Source organism: Cyanistes caeruleus, chromosome 4 (genome assembly GCF_971803275.1).
Source record: "Cyanistes caeruleus chromosome 4, bCyaCae1.hap1.1, whole genome shotgun sequence".
Classification (NCBI taxonomy): domain Eukaryota; kingdom Metazoa; phylum Chordata; class Aves; order Passeriformes; family Paridae; genus Cyanistes; species Cyanistes caeruleus.
Genome location: NC_141704.1, coordinates 52,853,677 through 52,874,145, shown reverse-complemented (window position 1 = coordinate 52,874,145; position 20,469 = coordinate 52,853,677). Strand labels below are relative to the sequence as shown.

General features: G+C 37.6%; 1 protein-coding gene across 5 annotated transcripts in view; it reads right to left on the bottom strand.

The window, feature by feature from the left end:
• ADAMTS20 (ADAM metallopeptidase with thrombospondin type 1 motif 20) overlaps positions 1-20,252 on the bottom strand; it is an 84,443-nt gene extending 64,191 nt beyond the window's left edge. For all 5 annotated transcript variants that reach the window (XR_015285617.1, XR_015285618.1, XR_015285619.1 and 2 more), the window contains exons 1-4: positions 20,134-20,252; positions 19,477-19,823; positions 8,408-8,570; positions 5,387-5,646 (exon numbers count right to left, since the gene is read on the bottom strand). Coding sequence is in view for 2 of the 5 variants with exons in the window: in XM_086884662.1 (XP_086740788.1) it covers positions 5,387-5,646; positions 8,408-8,570; positions 19,477-19,823; positions 20,134-20,224 (861 nt within the window). In the remaining 3 variants the exon portion in view is untranslated. The remainder of the gene's footprint in view (positions 1-5,386; positions 5,647-8,407; positions 8,571-19,476; positions 19,824-20,133) is intronic.
• Between the last annotated feature and the right edge of the window lie 217 nt (positions 20,253-20,469).

Genomic DNA, 20,469 nt, shown 5'->3' with positions numbered 1-20,469 from the left:
TCAACAAGAACCACTACCTAGACAAAAATAGTAGTAAATAGTACTAACAGCAGTGAAGTATAAAGACTATGTGCCTGTCTACATACTGCAAAATGGAATCACTTAGGGAGGAAAAGACCCCTAAAATCATTGAGTTCAACCAAACGCTGCCAAGTCCACTATGAAAATCAACCCCTAAGCACCACATCTGCACATCTTTTGCTTACCTCCAGGGATGGTGGCTTCTCTGCTACCCAGGGCAGCCTGTTACAATGCTTCACAACCCTCACCATGACGTAATTTTTTCTAAACCTTCCTGGTGCAGCTTGAAACAATTTTCTCTGGTCCTTCATTTGTTACTTGGGAGACAAAACTTACCCCAAACTCACTACAATCTCCTGACAGGTAGATGCACACAGTGGTAAGGTTCTCCCAACCATCCTTTTTTCCAGGTTAAATACTCCCAGCTCCCACAAGCCATATGACTTGTGCTACAGACCCTTCATCAGACTTGTTGCCTTTCTCTGGCCATGCTCCAGGACCTCAGTCTTGGAGTTAAGGGCCCAGAACTGGACACAGCACTCAAGGCGTGACCTCACCAGTGCTGAGTACAAGAGAACAACCCCTGCCCTGGTTGACCACACTATTTCTCATACAAGACAGGATGCCACTGGCCTTCTTGGGCACACTAATACTTCTGTATTAGTTGGTAGGCCTCAAGATGTAGTGAGGTATCATCATGACATTTAATATACAGGCACCCTGGAGCTGCAATACAAGGAGAGTCACAATTAAAACAGTAGGCTTTTATACTCCTACAGATACCCATATGTCAAGATAAGTAAGAAGGCCAGCCCAGAGAATTTCTATGAAAGATACTTTGAAAATAATTGTTTCCAGCTATATATATTCATTGGTGCATAAACAAATAAGCACTTTCATTTTAACCACACCAAATACACAACATCATGGGGTTTTATATACAGAAGAAACATAATAAGGTATTTTCTTGGCTTATACCAAGAAAAATATGCCTTGTGCTGGCTTTCTAGATTTTACTGGATGAGAGATAAAAAGCGCTGAACATTCTTGTAGCTTTAATACTAATACAATGATCTGAATGAGAATGGGGAAAAATAGACCACTGAGATTCTAAGGAACAGATACAAGGAACAATATATTCACCTCTAATTTTTGAATGTAACTATATTCATTGCCTTTCAGATGGTAGTCATAGAAATTAAATTATTAACCTACAAACTATTTAGATCTACTGCTTATTTTTAAATGATGGCTATAGGCAAAATCAGTAATGCCAAATATTTTTAAAGGCCAGAATGCATCTATGTTTTCCCAGAATGTTCTGGAAAGATGAACTGCTAATTATTGTATAGTATGAACTTCAAAGAAAGTATTAAAACAGTCTTTAAATTCACTCCATATATATTAAGATAAAGTAATTTGTCTGGTTTTAAAGATAGGGTACATTGGTACATAGTCCTTCCATACAGAAAATACTTCATGATCAATGCTGATGATGACAATGGAAAATAAAAGTATAAACAAGATTCTAACTAGAAAAATCTTTGCTTTTGAGAGCTACTACTCACTACCTTCCATTTCATACATCAGTAAAAGATGGTAGGTGTAAAACTTCACTCAAGTTTTTTTGTCTTAATGAAAATCAAAAGCACCAGCTTTTAACACCAGATTACAATAGTACTGTGTTATCATGATATAACACCACTTTATGGTTTCACAACCTCACTGCCAGTTAAATGATCTAAATTGATGTTGTGTCAATCCTCTCCTTGAATGCATGGCTGCCACCCTCCCATGCTCCACTTTAGCACTCACATGAGTAGGCAGCCAGCCAAGTTCACAGTCTGAGCTGGCCACCATTGCCCTACCACAGGTGTTTTACATGTCATGATTTCTTATCAGAAAGACAAGATTACAAAGTTTTTGCTGCAAGCAGACTAAGAGCAGACCAAGTAGATTTTTTACTACCAAACAAACTATACAAGCAGTACAGCACTTAAAGAGATGTCAATCACGTTCTTGATTCAGAAAATGAGGACAGTAACTCAAAATGTTAAATGGAACCAAATTTCAGGTGGTTTTGAATTTTATAGCAAACTCCAGCGTCTTAATGAATTAATTCAGTTGCTAAGATCATGCCTTCATGCTTGGGGCTTTGAACTTTCAAAACACAGTCTAACATAAAGTCCTCCAGTTACTAAATCTGTTAAGACAGTGCCTACTGCCTGTTCTGCCAATACAATGCTTGGAGGAACAAGAAGAAACAGGGCAGGTTAAGCAATTACAGTATACTTATTGTTTTATTTGTCATTTCACATTAAATAATGCCACTCTTTGTGTTGAAATACAATAAAGCTTTTCAAAAAATCCTATGGTAAAGGTATTCTTTCTATCTTGAAGTACATATTTCATTCAGAATGAGTAAGTATTTCCAATATATAATGTAAGTAATGTGAATACTCATATTGCCAACATTTATGCAGTTTTAAAGAAAAGAGAAAATGCATTCCAGTTCCAGTTCAATGGGATTACTTGCATGCTGAGAGCTAAGCCTTTTCAGGTTGAATTGGATGAGTGACAAGACACTTAAAACCCTAAAAATATTTAGCAGTATATTTCAGTTCTTATTTTCCACTCATAAAACAGCAGTAAGTTTACTTTGGTGGCTTTGTTGATGCTAAAAAAAGCCTCAAAGAAAATAAAAGAAAAATGGGCCAGGATTTCAAAGGTTCTTCTGGGAGATAGATGTCTAAGTTTCATTAAAATTTAATGTGATTTATATGCTTAAAGTTTTTTTGGTTTCTTTAAAATCCAAGCCAGAACTGAATAACCTTAAAAGTTTCAGAATTATTACAAGAGTAAAGTATGATGCTTGATTCACTCTAAAGTGCCAGCAACCTGACAATTTCCCATAACAGAAGTTGCTTGACCAGACACAAGTACCAGTAAAAGTTAATAATCAAAATTATCTGTATAATGGCAGAAAGGATAAAATTTAATGGTTTCATTTTTTTCCTTTACAGGCAATCAAATAAGGCTAAAAATGGTTCTAAGAGGCTGTGGGTCAAGAAATTACCCACCAGCATACTGATAAATTCTAATGCAGATTACATAGCAAAAAAATGGTAGTCATTTGTTTTTCTATTCTTCACTTTTGTTTTACTAGTTTACTGAAAAATAACTGTTATGGAGAAGAAGTGACTGAAGACTATATATTCATACACATTATTTGTTTGAAAAGTCATATATATGTCAGGAGGGGGTTGGATCAGATGACTTCCAATTGTTCTGTGATTCAAAGCCATTGCTGAAACTCTTCAAGGAGAAGGGATATGAGCTGGGATATGTATTCTGAGGGGGAAATAGGAGTGGAGGAAGGAAGAGTGCATGGAATTAACTGAACTGTAAAGAAAATCTTTGAAAAATAAGATCTGAATTTATATTTTTTACATCTGCATTTATAAAAGCTCAAAATTACTAGAAATAATATATTACAAATTTTTTGTTTCAAGATAACCTTCTGCAAAGATATATGTGGAACTGAGCTGCCAACAGATGCAAGCAATAGATCTTGCCACCTACACCACCTACAATGGTATTCAGAGATATTAAACTCACATTAAAGATGTAGTGGCTTATTGAATGCTATCACCCAAAACCAGTAATTAGTGTAAACCCTAGTTTTACAGTACAGATAGGAAAGCACAAGAAAGAAATGACAAGTTTTTTAGAAAAGAACTGTTATTCATTCACTAATACAGTGAACATACAGTGTATGTTAAATACTAGATCTTAAAAACAGCTCATATATAGATTCTCTCTAATGGCAATTATACAATGCTTATCTTATTTACCTAGAAGTCTAATTGTGTAAGTAAAAAGACAAATATTTCATTGTAAGGAATAGTACTTGACGCTACAACATCTATAGATGCAAGAATAATGTCTTAAAATATACCATCAGGAATTACATTACCTATAAACACAACAAGACCTGATGAAAAAGATAAAATAAATGTTCCATTTCATCTTATTGCAAAGTTCTTTGAAAAACAGCTTCTATTTTAAAATAATGTCTTTACTACTTAATTTTGTTTCTTAGTACACATCTTTAATAAAGGAAGTAACTATAATAAAATAGTATCTTAGGGATCAATTGTTTCAAGTCTGTACTATAAGAGAAAAAACAACTTTCAGTATGGATTTATTCTGATAATACATGAACTTTCATACTTTCACACCACTATAAGTAGAAAATTTCAGAAGACTTACAAAAATATATGCTAATCTCCCTTAACATTATTTTTATTACAAAATAATTAAAGGAAACTCCATGTTCTAAATTCTCATGTTCTAAATTTAGGTGCCTACCATCTGTGTAATAGATGGCAGCACCTCTACAGTCATCAGCTGGAGATGTGGATATTAGAGTGAGCAGAATTCAGCTCAGTTGTCTAACTGAGTGCAGTCCCTGCACACACTATAGGTTATCCTATGGCAGATACAACACATGATTTACAGGATCCACACAGCTTGGTGAAGCAGCAGCTGAGGCCACCCCAGATGTCCTACAACATCTTAAATGGCATGGAGCACTTCTATGAAGCAAATTAATCAGTGTGAAAACTAGAGTGCTATTCTGTTCATCCAAAATCAGATGTCTGTAACTGGTCAAGTTAATAGCCACATAAAAAGCAGATGTCTCTATAGATACTTATATGATAGGTCCTTTAATTTGCTAGCCCCCAAGTTAGATGCAGTTTCATATAAATTAATCTTGAGTACATGTAAGGTTTGAAATCTAGAAATAATTACAAGGCAGAATATGTTAGCATGCCTTTTCCTAACAGATGGTTCAACTGATGTCATGGTAAAACTTTTGATTTTAGAGCTTACTGTACTATATTCTGAATCAATACAAGTAGTAACTTTTGGTTCACAAATTTACCACATAAAGATTATAAATAAATGATGCCAACTCAAAGACTGACCCATATTAATCTGAAGTTTCTTGAAAAATTGAAAAACAAGGATTACTATAACCATGTTTTTTTGGTTTTTTTTCATAATGCCATTTTAACATCTGTCTGCTGTAATTAATCTGAATTTTTTGGTCCCTGAAGCTTAAGAATTCTTCTAAAGCAATAGAAATTCAGGAAATGGGTCCCATCATTTCATTGACACACCCTTCACTGCATTAAACTGAAAGGATCCATATTCTTAAATTTTGACCCAATTTTTTATGTATGTTTATGTAATCTCTTCTTATACAGATTTTGATCAAACCAGAAGACAGGAAAGTTGCAGAAAAGAAAACAACTGAACAGAAATAATTAAAATTCCTAATACTTAAGAACTTACTTACTATGGACATCAATATTAGTACATAGTGCTGTAAATTCTGCCCATGGTGACGAACCATTTTGGTGTCTGCTGTGACCATCACTTCTACATATCTTGGATAGGAAAGAAAACGTTTTTTCCTGGAATGTGGATTGCCACCATCCTCTATAGAGAGGTTATTTAAAGCATACTCTAAATTGAGAGACTTCTGTAAAATGCTGCTCTCTTCATTTAAACTGCTGAAGGTTGGATGTAATAAAGTGCTCTTCTTCAACTCTTTCTCTGTAAAGTAAAAAAAAAAGATTTACTGTTGAATGCAGTTGCTAAGTAGTAAAAAGGCAAAAGGCTGCCCAAAATATAAAAACTTATATGTATTATCTTATTTCCAAGTGAAACTGTGCAAGAATTAAAAAGACTGTAATAGGAACATCAAATGAGATGTCTTGCATATTTTTAAACAGCTCTATCATAAATGGATTATTTGTTACAAATTGGTTAAGAGACAGCAATATAACAGAGTCCCTAGAATGCAGTATAATCCAAACAGGAAGGCTGAAAGGAGATAAACCCTACAGCTTAGTCAGTACAGCAAAGGACACAAGTTAGCTAAACAAAACACATTTTTACATGCAAAATTTTGGCACCAGCAGAACAAATAAAAACAAACTAGGTCCAACTCCTGAATTCAAGTCCCTACTGACTTTCAAATTTACATAACATTATATTTAAATAAATATGGAATTTAACTTCAGAAGCAAGTACACATCAGAAACCTTAAGTGACCTCTTCAACAGTTTTGTAAATATTCATTATGTAGAATCAGGCTCTAAAGGAAATACACAATCTACTCAGATATGTCCAAACTAAGTACTCTAGTACTTCCAATCACACTGTACAGTCCAGCCACCAGAGGCTTCTGATGCCTGATACAGAAAAACCAATGCCTTTACCAGAGCCATCTTAGCTCACATAAAAAATAATGGAGAAGCATATCTGAATTCTCACTACCCTCTAGAACTTAAGCAGCTAACTGGGCACTCCAGCTCCTTCAGAAGACACATCCACTGTCTTTCTGGAAATTAGATTTCTCTCTTAAAAAGTAGCAGCCAAAGGATATGTCCCTGAATCATTTTATTCTGATGACTTAGTGACTACAGCACTGACCCAAGAATTCGCAGATCACACTTCTGTCACCCTCAGCTTGGGAGGATTTAAATCTATGCATTCCATTATTCAAGGGAAGAGCCCTTATGTGTAAACTTTAAGCTACTTTTGAGAGATCCACAGTCAGTTTTCCTTAAAGTTAGGGTACAGTATGGCCAGAAAGAGAATCAGTAGAGACAACAGCAAGCACTTTACTAAGTAATTGTTTAAAAATTAATCACAAAATAAAGCTATACAAATTGTGAAACCATTAGCACTAACAATAATGAGGGGAGAGAGCAGGGACTGGCTCTGAAAATGAACTAGTTCAAGAGTATCCACATACACTTTATGTGTTCAGATTGATTGAGTTGGATGCACTGAAGAAAACTGGCTGAAGCAATTTCATGTACACAATCTTTGCTAGATTTACTAGACACAGAAGGTGTCTGAGATTCCAGAGTACTGGCAAAATGAGAAATAACACATATTTAATGCATGATTTAAATTTATGGACCGAACAAATCAAGAAAAAAATCAAATTAATTCAGATTACAAACAGCAGAAATCAACAAGTGGGTAAGTAATAGCTATCCAATTTACCCAAACATATTCTGGCAAATTCTGATAAACTCCCACCTATTAAGGAGACAGAACTTATGGACTGAGGAAATGCAGTAAATAGCCTATCCTGACCTGAGTAAGGCATGTATCAGGGTTACAAAACTTTTTTTCATTGGCAAATTTCTTTTAGAAGAAAACAGTACAAAATGAAGAAAAGATTTGGTAGACAATTTTAGAATTATCATGGCCCAATATCAAACTAAAAATATCTATTGAATGCTATGTTCCTCTATATCCTCTGTTAAGGTTCCCTTACTAGAGAAACCCTCATGATTCAAAGTAGTGATAGTTTTACCTCTGCAAAGAAAGGATATGAATAACCAAGCAAGACTAGCATTAAAGGAGATACATCTCTTCTTTATAAGGACAGAAACGTAAAAACACAAAGCTTTTCTTCATAAACATTTCTGCAATTTCACTCCCCCAAAAAAGACAGTAAGCCCTAGTTCACAATCTTTTGTAATTGTTTCAAAAAAATGAAAAGGGAGAAAATGACTATGTTCTTGCATGCTTGAAGCCTTTCTGCCACACTAACTTTAGATTAAAGAAAAAAACTCAGAAAACTATCTGCAAGACCTCTAATTTGGTTCAGTATATATTATTTATCATTTGAAAAAAGGCATGGGAATAAGAACATTTGCCTAATGTAATGGTTATTTTCTGGTCTTAGTATCTATGGAAAAGCAGAATTCTCAAAATAATGTTTTCAAGTATAAAATATGTTGCAAGAATTTTCCAAAATGAATATCACTAGTCACCAAAGTTTTTTTTTTCTTTTTTTATCTTTATATTTTTAACGATCTGCATAGATATTCCTCAAGATTATTTTAATAGTCATAAGGACAAACATTTACAATCATGGATAAGATCAGATTATAATAAATTAATGGGTAATATTAAATACTTCCATTATTAAAAAAGACAGATGTCATGTATTATTTTCTAGACTTGCAGTAAGTTCATTGTCTTTTGTGAATATACACAACAACTCCTGTGGATCTACTGTTTATACATGGGACAATGTTGGTGTAAAAGCAAACCCACATCAAAGTTCTTGCAATATAATGTGGTTTTTTTTATATGCACATTCTGTCCTACTTTTGAATTTGTCACTGTCACAAAACAAAAGGAACAGCTGACAAACCTAAGTGAAAGAAATGTGTAGGTTCTAATGGCACACTCTGGAGAAAAATTATTTATGAAACAAAATCTTGCTTTTATTTTTTTAAAATATCTGACATTTGAAAAAGGCACAGTGAAATTAATATGACTATACCTGAAACTTCACAAGGTTTATGAGATTTCTGATACTCTTTTTTAAGTTCATCATGCCTGTATATAAGATGTGGTTTGTTATGTTCATCTTCATGTTCACCACCATCCGCTCTCATCAGAGGTTCTAAAATGTATTCACCATCATGAGCCTTGAAGGTGCCCATCTGAAAATAAGAGAAGTAATTGAAATATTTTCCACTGAAAATACTGATGTAAAGATAATTCTCATTGAAATAAAAGCTATTTATGATATTTTGAGGTTAACGATCATACACATGCACACAAGATGGGGGAAACTCCAGTGAAACCTGGAAGGTAAGGCAACAGAATTTTGCTTTCAGGGACTTGCCCCACCAGAATAACTCAGTAACTTGAATACTGACAATGTATCAAAGATAATTGCTATAAGAGCTATGAAACAAAGGAGATCACAAAAATATAGAGAAACTAGGTATAAGCAAGCAGGACCAGTTGGGACCTCTGCAAAGGAGAGAAGAAGCCATCAAGAACTTCAGAATTTGACTGCTGTCCATATTCTGGACTGATTTGTTGCCTTCTGTCCTTAACATAATTTATATAATATTTTTCTTCAAAAATTGCATTTTTCCCATAGATTAGAAACAGTGTTAACATAATACCCTTTTTGAAGATTTTTTATTGGAACACCAGAAATTCAAAGTTGATACCATTAAAATGCTTTTCTCCTTGATTCCCCCAAAACACCCCATGTCCCCACCACAGACACACATGGGTAACTACATAATGGGAACCACAGTAACTTGATTACTAACAAAAGCACTGGCACATACACAAAGAACAAAAATTAAGCTCCTTTCCCCCAGCTCCCTGCCCCATAATCCTTTCAATTATGAAATCCAAAAGCAGACTCCTCTTTCTCACTGCACTTCTAACTGAATTCATAATTTCCTATGGCTTAAATACTCCACCTCAGGAGACTGTGAGGAGGAAAAAACATGCAAGAATTTCATCAAATTATTTTCAAACTTCTTAGCAACTTCCTTGCTTCATGCAAGTAAGCACATCAAGTGAGTAGGTACACTGCATCCTGATAAATGTTTTACCAGTAGGGCATAAAATTGACCAATAAGACAATAGCAATAATCTACATAATATGGTTTAAGAGATTAAATATTCATGTCAGCCTTGAAACTCAGAGTTATAAAGAGACTGGCAGAGCAGGATAAATGAGAACAGAAGCAAGTATAGGGCTTTTTCAAACAACATACTAAGTCTATCAAAAACTGCTGCAGACTACTTTCATGTCCAGGGTATTGTACTGGAATTATAATCTCCCCTTGAATTTGGGATCCTTCTAAGCAGTTATATCAGGTGTTGATCCATAACAGTCTGTTAATCTGACACAGGCCTGATGCCCATCTGCAACCTGGCCTGATACATAACATTATTAGAGCTATTGTCAACACATTGTGGATGAATCCTCTGCACCAATTTTGCTGCAGAATGAATAAAGGCACAGCTAAATAGTATTTTCATTTCAAGACTGTTTAAATCTAACTCACAGAAGCACTTTTCTCCCTCAGTTTCATTTAAATTCTTTGCAAGTAGTCTTCATGCTAGATCCTTTATACATTCAATTTAGCCTTCTCACATCCAGTGTTTCCAGGGCATGTAATTTGTAGAGGACAGCAGATCAAGCATACCAAGAACAGCCTGGAAAGGGCTTCAGGAAAACAGACATGCCACAGCTTGTCAGTTAGTATTAAATGTCTAACTTAAATGTCTAATAGTCTTTTGGGTAAATGACAGGGACAGACAACAGCCTGTCACTCAGGGACAAAGCATCAATTCTTGTTAAGATTCATGTTTTATTATATATATATTATTAAAGTCCCAGTTAAAAAAAAAATCATAAATCTGGCCACATACTATTTGTCAGCACTAACATGCTAATTAATTCTTTTCTCCTGATATACCAAACCCCCTATTTCCATATAATAGATATTTAAAGTAAGTTCTTCTAGATTTAAGCAAGAACTTTACTGTTCCTGCTTTATTTCCCACACACATTTTACTTCCCTCCTATTCTTTCAAACAGGTGGAGTAGATAATCTGAGTGTTTCTTCAAGGGCTTTTCTAGCAAACAGACTTTCAGATTTTACAAAGGAATGGTTTCAGTTACAACACCCCTTCTAAGAACAATACCCCAGAACTAATAAGGAAAGAGTTCATACTACATTCTAAACTAAACTTCCAGAATATCAGACTTCCACTGGAGAATATTAACTGCAAGAACAAAGCTATATTCTTTTTCTATTATTTCAATCTTAAAAAAAAAAAAAAAAAGCCTCCAAAAACCAAATCCTCCAAAAAATAAAAACCCTCAGACATGAAGATGTATGTTTTTGACTGAGTCTCCTTACTTCAAAACTTCACAATAACAGACTGCAAATTTACAGGCCAAAAAAGTTAGGACAGACAGCTGGAAGGGAAGAATCCTACATTATGATTCATGGCCTCAGAATCATTCTTAGCTTTTTTAAATAAAAAGATTAACACAAGATGGTACAATCATGTCCTTAAGAGTTGAGAGTCCACATTTACAGATACCTGGAACAACCATTTTAGAAAAATGGAGTCAAGCTGTCGAACTTCCTTTTACTCACCCTTTGGCCCACTGATTCTCACACAGTATCCCAGGACCAATGGCCTGTTTAGATATGGAAGAAATAGCTGAGCAAAAATCTATAATGCAAAAAGCTTTCATTCTTTCTACAATGAATTCTCTCTTCTGCAACAATGTAAAGAAGCAATTACTACCACTGAGCACTTATGAAGGCCTCCTACCAGTAGTCTATGACAAATTTTTGCACATCTGTCTCAGCTGAACTCACCATGTTGTATGTGAGAAAGAGCAAAATTTAGGAAATGCAAGCAGTGCTCTATCTTAGGAAAGGTATTTGATATTTGTCATTCAAAGCCAAAGAAGATGTTGAATCTGTAGCCACCCATTCCAATCCTCTAAATCCACCATGAAAACACATGGTTTTCTCCTCATTTTCCTAACACATCTACAAAAATTCAGTCACCAGTAACACTCTCTGTTTACAGTTCTCCAGTCAGGAAAGTGATACTTCATGTGGTGACAGATTCTGCTGATATAAGTGGAGCAATTGCAGCATCTTGGACACACAAGGAAAAGAGCTGTGAGATCCAAATGAAGAATACTTTTGGTAAAATGAAATAAAGTCACTTAGATGTACAGAGGCAGGCTGCTAAAACAGGAGCCTAAGCATTTGCAGGAAATTAAATCAGAAATGGACTGGATTTATTTACCATCTACAGATGCCTCTCAAATCACCTAACAAGAAATCTGCCTGAAACATTCTATTTCTGTTCTTCAAATAAAGAGATAAATGTACATTTAAAAGATCTCTTCAGAGTACAAAATTGTAAACAGTCTCTTGTACATCATAAATAAGTGGTCCAAAGGAGTGTTACCCAGAACTATGCATATGCATAGATTTGAGAAAATTTATGAGAAAAACCACATGAGATTGATAATTTATTTTTTTGATTTAAAATATTATGGATTATTTAGACTCTTTAGATTAAATCAAGGTTCAGGGGATCAACACAGCTACTCACTATATGGTATGACTTAGTGGTTAAAAGTGTCTTAAAACTGTATAGTCTTTACCAGGATTAACTCTACTGCAAGAGTTATACAAGTAAATATTGCAAAATTATGGTTAAAGAATGTAACATGCCCATATAAAATTAAATCTTTGTCTATAAAGTTTGCAGAACACATGGAAAACATAAGGGATATATAGCAGATTTCAGAAATGAGGAATTAATATGTTTGACAGCACAATTGGAACCGTTTCATAAAAACTCTAAAAGAACTGAAGCTCTGGAAAACTTGACTCTAAACTGACAGACTTCCTCCCAGGTAAGCTCCACTCCTGCGCTCAAATACTTCTCATGCTCTTAAAGAATGGCTTCTTAACTCACTTAAAAATCTGCAAGTAGTTTACAGCATGAGCACTTTAACAGTTAATTACAAAATCCCTTTCTTTTATATTTTTCTCTTCGCCTTTACTATCCCTCCCCTTCTGTTTATTCAAAGCTCATGAATCATGTAGGAATCCCACCCCCTTTTTCTTCTTTTTCTTCAATATTTTATGATGAAAGATTTAAGAACCATTGCTTAATTAAAGAAAAAAGTATTACAGTGACCATAGTACACTGCCAACATCTGGACAAAGTATTCCTATTAGAAGAAAATTCAGCTAGAAACACAATAAGAGATAGCAAGCAGTTCAAGCTGATGCGTTAAGATCAGAGCAAATAAAACAGAAATAAGAAAATAGTAAGAAAATCATAAATAATAACATGAGCTAAGCACCAGGGAAGAAATATCTAGCAACAAATGTTTTCTGGTAAAATATATTTTTAAAAGTGATTGAAGGCAACATTACTTTTGAATTTCTTAGAGAATAAAATGTTTTAAGTTTTTTATAGGGATCTAACTACATCTTACAAATTCCGTGATGTTAAGATTGCATGGGCTGACTATAATCACACCATTAAAAGAACTGATGGGGCATTCACCTATGGTTGGAAGTGTCCTGGTCTGAAAAGACACCTAAGAATTGGTTAGATAAAATTTCTAAATTCCAGATTGAAATTTAAATTTCATGTAAATGCTTAAAAGGATTTTACCTATTTGTATGTTTAGACCACACTTTACCAATAACCAGGAGTTTCTAAATAAAATTTGTTGCAAAAACAGAAGGGCTAAATAGCAGAAAACTTGTGAGAATATTAAAAAAAAAATAATCTTAGAGCCACCTGGAAAGAGCACTGGTTCACGGAAGTTAACAAGATTCATTGGAGTAGAAGGAAGAAAGAGGAGTCTTTTATTTATTTATTTTTACCTTATATACAATTCAAAGTGAACAAGCTAGACAAGTCAACTAAAAATAGACAAAACAACTTTTTTAATAGATGTATACATGGAGATTCCATTAAGATTCCATTACAGAAAAGCAGTTATCTTACAATATCTGTTGAAACTGGCAAAACAAAATGTATATAAACATAAATGCATTTTCTTGTTTGTTTGGGGATTACTTTGGGAGGGAGTGAGTTGTTGGCTTTTATTTTTGAGTTTTAGGGGATTTAGTTTTAACACCTAAACTATGATCAAGCGAAGTATTCTGACAGAACACAGACCTAGGGGATCTGTACACTTTATCTTGGAGGAAACTCCATCCTATCACCTTGCCTGTCTCAGAAAATGTCAAGCAAATTTACATTTGCAACTTATCTCTGTTTAAAGAGAACCTCCTAGTTTTGATGTTTTTAAGTAGATGCAGAACCACCTTTTTCTCTCACTGGGAGATGAATAGCTCTATACATTCCTTTTGACCTCACAGGCACCATCACAGGCAATTATCACTCAAGAGCACACAAGCTATGGTTAGATTTTCTCCTTAGTCAGCCACATAGTAAGCTATCTTGAGTACTTCTGTCAATATGTGCATTCCCAGAAGGTATTAACTGTTCTCAGTGTCTGGTTTTGCTACCTTAATCTTGCCATTTTCTGCATGAGGCTATGTCTGAAATGGAATGACAATTGAGACTATTGCAGATACACAATCTCGTATGGAAAGCCTATCTATTCCCAAAGAGTACAAAGTTTCCTGAGATCCATGACAGCTAAGTGTTCACTGCCACCTGGGATTGGAAGCATTAAGTTCAGACAAAAGAAGAAAACACACACACACAACCACCCTCCCCCCCACACTTATTTGCACACCAGTAATTTAGCTTAGTGACAGCAAAGGGCCATATGTTGTGTACTCTGCCCTCCCCTACATAAAAACTTTCTGTATACGTCCTCAAAGTTTAATGAACATGTGTGTGTGCATATATATCCACAGATAAAAGCAAATCAAAGTTCCTTTGGCTGCCCAGAGCATACCATCAAATTCACCTGGGTCACACAGATCCGAACAATAAATGCAGCAGTTGACAACAAGCTGCAGCCATCAAAACAATTTATTTGGCAAACATATGGGCAAAGAATGTGCCCAAGTATCCACCAAGGAAAGGCCACTAGACACACGGCATGGGCAGAAAGCAGGACATCAGTGGCTGAGCACCCTTGACATAAAACGTCACATAGGCACCCAATCGATTATCCAGAGGACAATTCCTGCAGAATTTTGCTGGTGAACAGGTAGACACATACTTAGGTCCTACTGATTTTGACAAAACATTTTATGTCACAGACCTTCAGCTGCACAATCCACAACTCTACATATCTTCTCAGTTTACAACTGCAATCACCGCCTGTATTTGCTGATCTGTGCTGGCCCATGTGTGAAGGTATGGCACCTGTGGAAATATTTCCAGGAAAAGTTGAGATGCAAAGAGCCTGAGGAAAACATACTGGAGAAGTTCCCAGGTTTTTAAAACAGCTGTAGGGGGAACTTAAATTGTCTTTTTGCTAAATTTGTCTAAATTGCTTTGCAGATCCAGAGCCAGAGTCTCACCTTATATATGTGTATGACAGGAGAAACCAGAACTACTAAGTGGAAGTCTTAACATCGCCCAGCCAATAGCAGTAATATTTTGCTTGCTCAAGCAAGAATTAATTGTCTTGGCTTGATATTTTAATAGGATTGTTGTCCTAGCTTATGATGGACTCAGTATATTAAGATAAAAAAACTATGAAATCCAATATGTGCCTCATGGATGCTCATAGCATTATAAATGTGACCGTAATTCTGAAACTATCCTGCCTTCCAGATTTAGGAAGCAACATTTTTTAAGTGATAGCTTAGAAGTTAAAGCATTAAATTACATCAAGGTAAGCATATTTTTCAGTTACAAGTGTTGAAGTTTCTTGGAAAAAACAAGGTTGTTTCACTCATTGAGGTTGTTGGTACTAAGGACCACAAAACCAGGGAGCAGATATCTGAAGTTTGTCACCTGCACTAGATCTCCACAAGAAACTAGATGCTAGCTATGCTAGCAGCAGTTTCTAGCAAATTGTTGGGCTTTGGATTGTTAAGGTTTTTAACCAAACAAAACAATTAAAAATCACAGTTTTTTAAGACAAATTCCAGGACTGCTTACTTTTCCTTAAAAGGAGCCACTTTACCCATTCTTAGCAGCAGACAGAGCTGTTTTCAAAACCTCCCAGAAATGTGATTCACTGACCTGTATCAATAAAAAACAAACACAACCTCCTGTACTGAGGATTGTGAAGATCCACACTTAGGCTCATACTCCTGCCGTTCTCCAGACAAGAGTAAGTCTGATGTGCAGTAAGGGAGAATTACCAAAGGGCTTCCTTGAGTTGCTGAAGAAAAAACTTGCCACAGTCCAAAGCTACATTAGAACAAAGTGGTCCTGCCTTCCTGGACTGCAGGAAGCTGACAGGTGGCAAATCCATGCAAGAAGAGATTCATGTGTACTTTTCCACTCCTAACTTCTGCCAGTCAGTGAGCATGTGAAATTGGTCTACACATGAGACACCAGACACCCAGAAGAATGTATTTTTTCCTTCTTTCTTTCCTTTTCCTCTTTCACAGCAGTCACATAAAACACTAGCTCACAAAAACTTATTTTAACTATCCTCAGCATCAGCCAAAATCCTCCTAACCCCTGAGAAAAAATACCAGGCTTTTCAAAAGACTAAACAAACTGTTCCTATAGCATTCACTCATGGATCATGAAAAAGAAACAAAAAAAAAACCCAACCAAAAAAAGCTCCTTTCTTTAGATGGGTCCTGCTAGTAGTTGAAGGTGCATTCTAGGTAAAATAACAGACCTATCATCATTTATAAGACACTTCATTCACTGGTATTACCTTGCATTTGTCATTAAGCTCGTAAGTCACATGTTCTCGAAAGTTAAATTATTTTCAACTATTTGGGGTTTTACCTCTTTGATTTTGCTCTCTGCATAACATTTGTAAGGTCTCTTTAGACTACATGCATCCAGGGATATCCTCATCAGGTCCCATTCCCTATGTTTGTAGGAAGCTGCAACTGATTTAGGTAGTAAAAGTGAAAAAGATAGAACTTAAGAAAAAGAAGTGAAATGAAGCATAAAATCTCAAAAATTACTCTAAAGATGCAAGAAATATCCCTGTATGTGATCAGATGTTCAGCCAGGCACCCAGGCCATCACTCCAAATGACCTTCTGCCTTTGATGGATCCTAAAGTTCCCTAATTATACACTCCTTCCTTGCAATTACCACAGACTCCCTGCTGACCTTCTAACCTCCCTGTGCCATTTGCACCCCTGAACCCAGGGCATGCTCTGAAATGTAATACAACAAAACTGCATACAGGGTTTCAGGAGCCATTAAGCAATGCTCCATGGGTACTCTGGGTTGTAGGTGCTCTTAGCATATGCATGAAAAGTTCATCGATCCTACAAAAAGAAAGGATTTTATTTAAAATAAATATAATGCAAGGCTACCAAGTCACTAGCCTGGTTTCCACTTGCTTGCTCCCAATAAATAGTATCTTACCTCAGCAGCAGCCAGATGTTAAATGTTTGGATGTACTCATGAAGCATGGCACTGTTCATTTAAAGAGCAATAGCAGAATAATGTATTTTTGCAGATACATTTGTTGAATGCACAAACCCATGAAATTTTAAAAACTTTGAAGATAAATATATTTACTATTTTTCGAGGGTAGTCCCATCTAGGAATAGGGAATACATTCAGGGAGAACAAGATCTCACAGGACAATTCCACCTGGTCTGTAGTTCCTTCTTTTCACATTCATTCTTCTCTAAACTCCAAAAAAAGTTTTCTCCTTTGGCAGTCACACAAAACAGAAAGCATTTGCTTTGAATCCATGAGGATGAGGAAGAACATTAGCTTGAAGGTTCTAAGTCAGGTTGGAGGACACTCTGTGCAGCTACAGGCAACCAGGTGGCTCTGACCACCACACAATCCCTCCCTGGAAAACTACAGGCATATTCCACAGAAGTGCAGTAGCATCCATGGATGCCCTGCTTCCTCTTTTGAAAACCTCCACCACTGAGGGGAAAGCAGACAATACTGGCTATGCTACATACCTTCCAAGGCTGTATCTGCCCGGGCAGAAAGTGAAATGAGAGGTGAGAGAACATCTTGAGAGCAGCGAGACAGAAAGATCTTCACTTGTGGCTCAGACTGGGCACTCTGTGTGCCAGACAATGACTGAGGACATGAAGCACAGCCGGAAGCTGCAGTGAAAAGTTCACAAAGCTCATCTAGAAGAGGCAAAGGCCTAATTTAAAGGCACTCAGGGATTTCTGACCATATACATACATGATGACACTGTAATGTATCAGTAAGGAGAAGGGGGGAGAGAAATAAGAAGTGAGATGTTCAGCTTATGGCAGGCAAGATGGTCTTGTGAGGAAGAATTTGAAAGCTGATAAATAAGGTAGCTGAGGCAACTTTTAACAGCAGTAAGTACATGTTATGCAGAAAAGTTATTTTCAATGCACATAGTCCCTTCAAGTAATGCAAAGCAACAGTTTACAGAAATAGAATTCAAACAGGCAGCAAAGGTTATGAAAGTAGAAATTCTTAGAACTTCTCGTATCTACTCTGTATAAAGTGTGCCACTATTCTCAATGACATGGCATTTGAGAATCTATTAAAACAAAAAAAATGGAAGAAATAAACCAAAACCAACCATATTTTTGATACCTCATCTTTCCCTCTCTTAGTAAGCATATTACTCTCTGTCTTAGTAAACTATCAAGGTATTTGGTATAGTTTTGAATTGGGTTTTGGATAATGTAGTCAACAACCAATGGCAGTTGTTTGTAAAGCAAGATATACAGACAAAACTTAGGATGAATACAGAATTACTGTTTTCAAATGCTTGCTTCTCCACTAATTTCCAAGGACTATCCATCCATACACCTCAACCCAATGACATAATGGTATATAACCAAATATCCAAAAATCACAAGAGGTGGTCTCTCAAATAGCAGTTATTTCTGGTTCTCTTCTCTATCCTGTGTATTACCTTCTTTTAATACACATTAAACAATTCTAAATACATCCTAAACATAACAAATTGCATGCTATCTTGTGTAGGCTACTAGAAAGAGCCTAGTATATGAAGCTATATTTTCTTGAGGTCCCAAAAATAAGAGTCTTGCAACTTTAGTTTCCTGAGTGACTGCAAAAAAAATGGAACAACCCCAACTTAAATTCACAGTAATATTTACAATGCTGTATTTCTACTGTGCATGTCACACAACTTGTCCTTGGCACTTCACTAAGTAGTGACGTGGTAAAGCACAAGGTACCTGTCTTCATGTTTCTAGGCACAAAACTATACAATTTAGCAACACAGTACAACTGTTTTCAAAGACAGTTGTGTGATACTATTTCTCCATTATCACTTTGGAAGACATAATAAATGATATCAAGGGATAAGTACAGAATGTGTATCGTTGCAGTTTTGATTTGTCTACTCAATTCAATTCTTAAGAAGTGTTTCAGACACACTTCCACTGAAGTTAGGAAATGTCCTGTTCCCTTTTAGCAGAAATGTGTTTAGAGAGCACTGCTGCACACTTATTAGAATATATAACATATCTTTACACTATTGTTGAAAGCTGAGGAAGAAACTGATCAACACCTTCTCTCACTATCTCAACTACCATTACTCCTCACTCACAACCACAATATCTGTTAAGCTACAAACACATAACTGATGGCAACTGACAGCATCATTCTATCAAGTCAATAGCTTACTGTATTTCTAGGGCATGCTTTTTGCTCTGTTATAATGCTCTTGGTGTCAGGAGTTACATCAACCAACTATATTACTGGCCAGCAACAGATCCTTTGAAAGCGGCGTTTGTATGTCCCACCAGAGAAGTATCATCATGACTGCACACTGCTGATGCCAAGACATTTCACGACCAACTACTTGGAACTATGCCCAAGAATTTCCAGCTTAGCTCTCCAGCAAAGGCATCCCACTACATTTCTTTCAGGGAGGAGAATATGAATGGAGACAGGAAGCAGTGACCAACATGCTTACCAAACCACCACAGATGCTGAAGACAGCCATGTGCGTCTCCTGGGCATTGACATGCCCTCGATAGAAACAGTGGCGCAAATCAGGGGATGACTGCTCCTGCGGGGCCCCGACGTGCACCACCGTGTACTGAGCGGCAACGAAGCCTGCATCAGCACTCAGGTTGAGCTGGAAGACCTGCCCGTATGCTCTGAGCTGGTAATGCGTTCGGAAAGCAGCGGGCTCCAGCGGTGCCTCCAAGCTCCTTTTCCTCCTTCTGAAGTGATGCGTGTGCGGGAAAACTTCTCCAAACTCATTCACTCGGACAGGTGTAATGATTTCATATGAGGAGAGCTCCTTCATCAAGGTCTCTGTAACAGAAGGCAGGAGGCTCAGCCTGACGCGGCAGCAACCCCTCTCTGGCACCCGCACGGCTCCTGGCACGGCACTGGCGGCGCCAGCCCGGGCTCCGGTGACAGCCGGGGGGCGAGGGGCTGCGGCCAGCACGCCCGGCGAGACCCCGCGCCGCCCGCCCGGCCCCGCCGCTCGCCGGCCCCCTCCTCCTGCCCGCCAGGGAGCGGCGGCTGCCCCGGAGGGCACGGCGTCCGCCGCAGGGCCAGGACCCCCGCCGCAGGGCCAGGACCCCCGGGCCGGTCGCCGCCTTTGTTGCCGCTCGCTTACCTTGTCCGGGGTGGAAGCGGACTCCCCACGCCGCGGTGACGAGCAGGGAGAGGGGGCACAGCAGAGCCGCCAGCCGCCTCGCCCCCCGCATGGCTCGCTCCGCGGCCGCCGTGCCCGCCGCGCCCCCGGGCCGCCGCCGCCGCCTCAGCGCCCGCCGCCCGCCCGGGCCGGCCCCGCACCGCGCCGCTCCTCCATGCGCCCGCGCCCCTCCTCGTGTCCCGCCGCCCCCGCGGCCCCGCACCGCCCGCGGGAAGCCGGGCTCCCTCTCCTCCCGCCCCTCGCCTCCGCTCCCCCAGCTCGCTCAACGCCGCCGGGGTGGGCGAGGGCGGCCCTTCC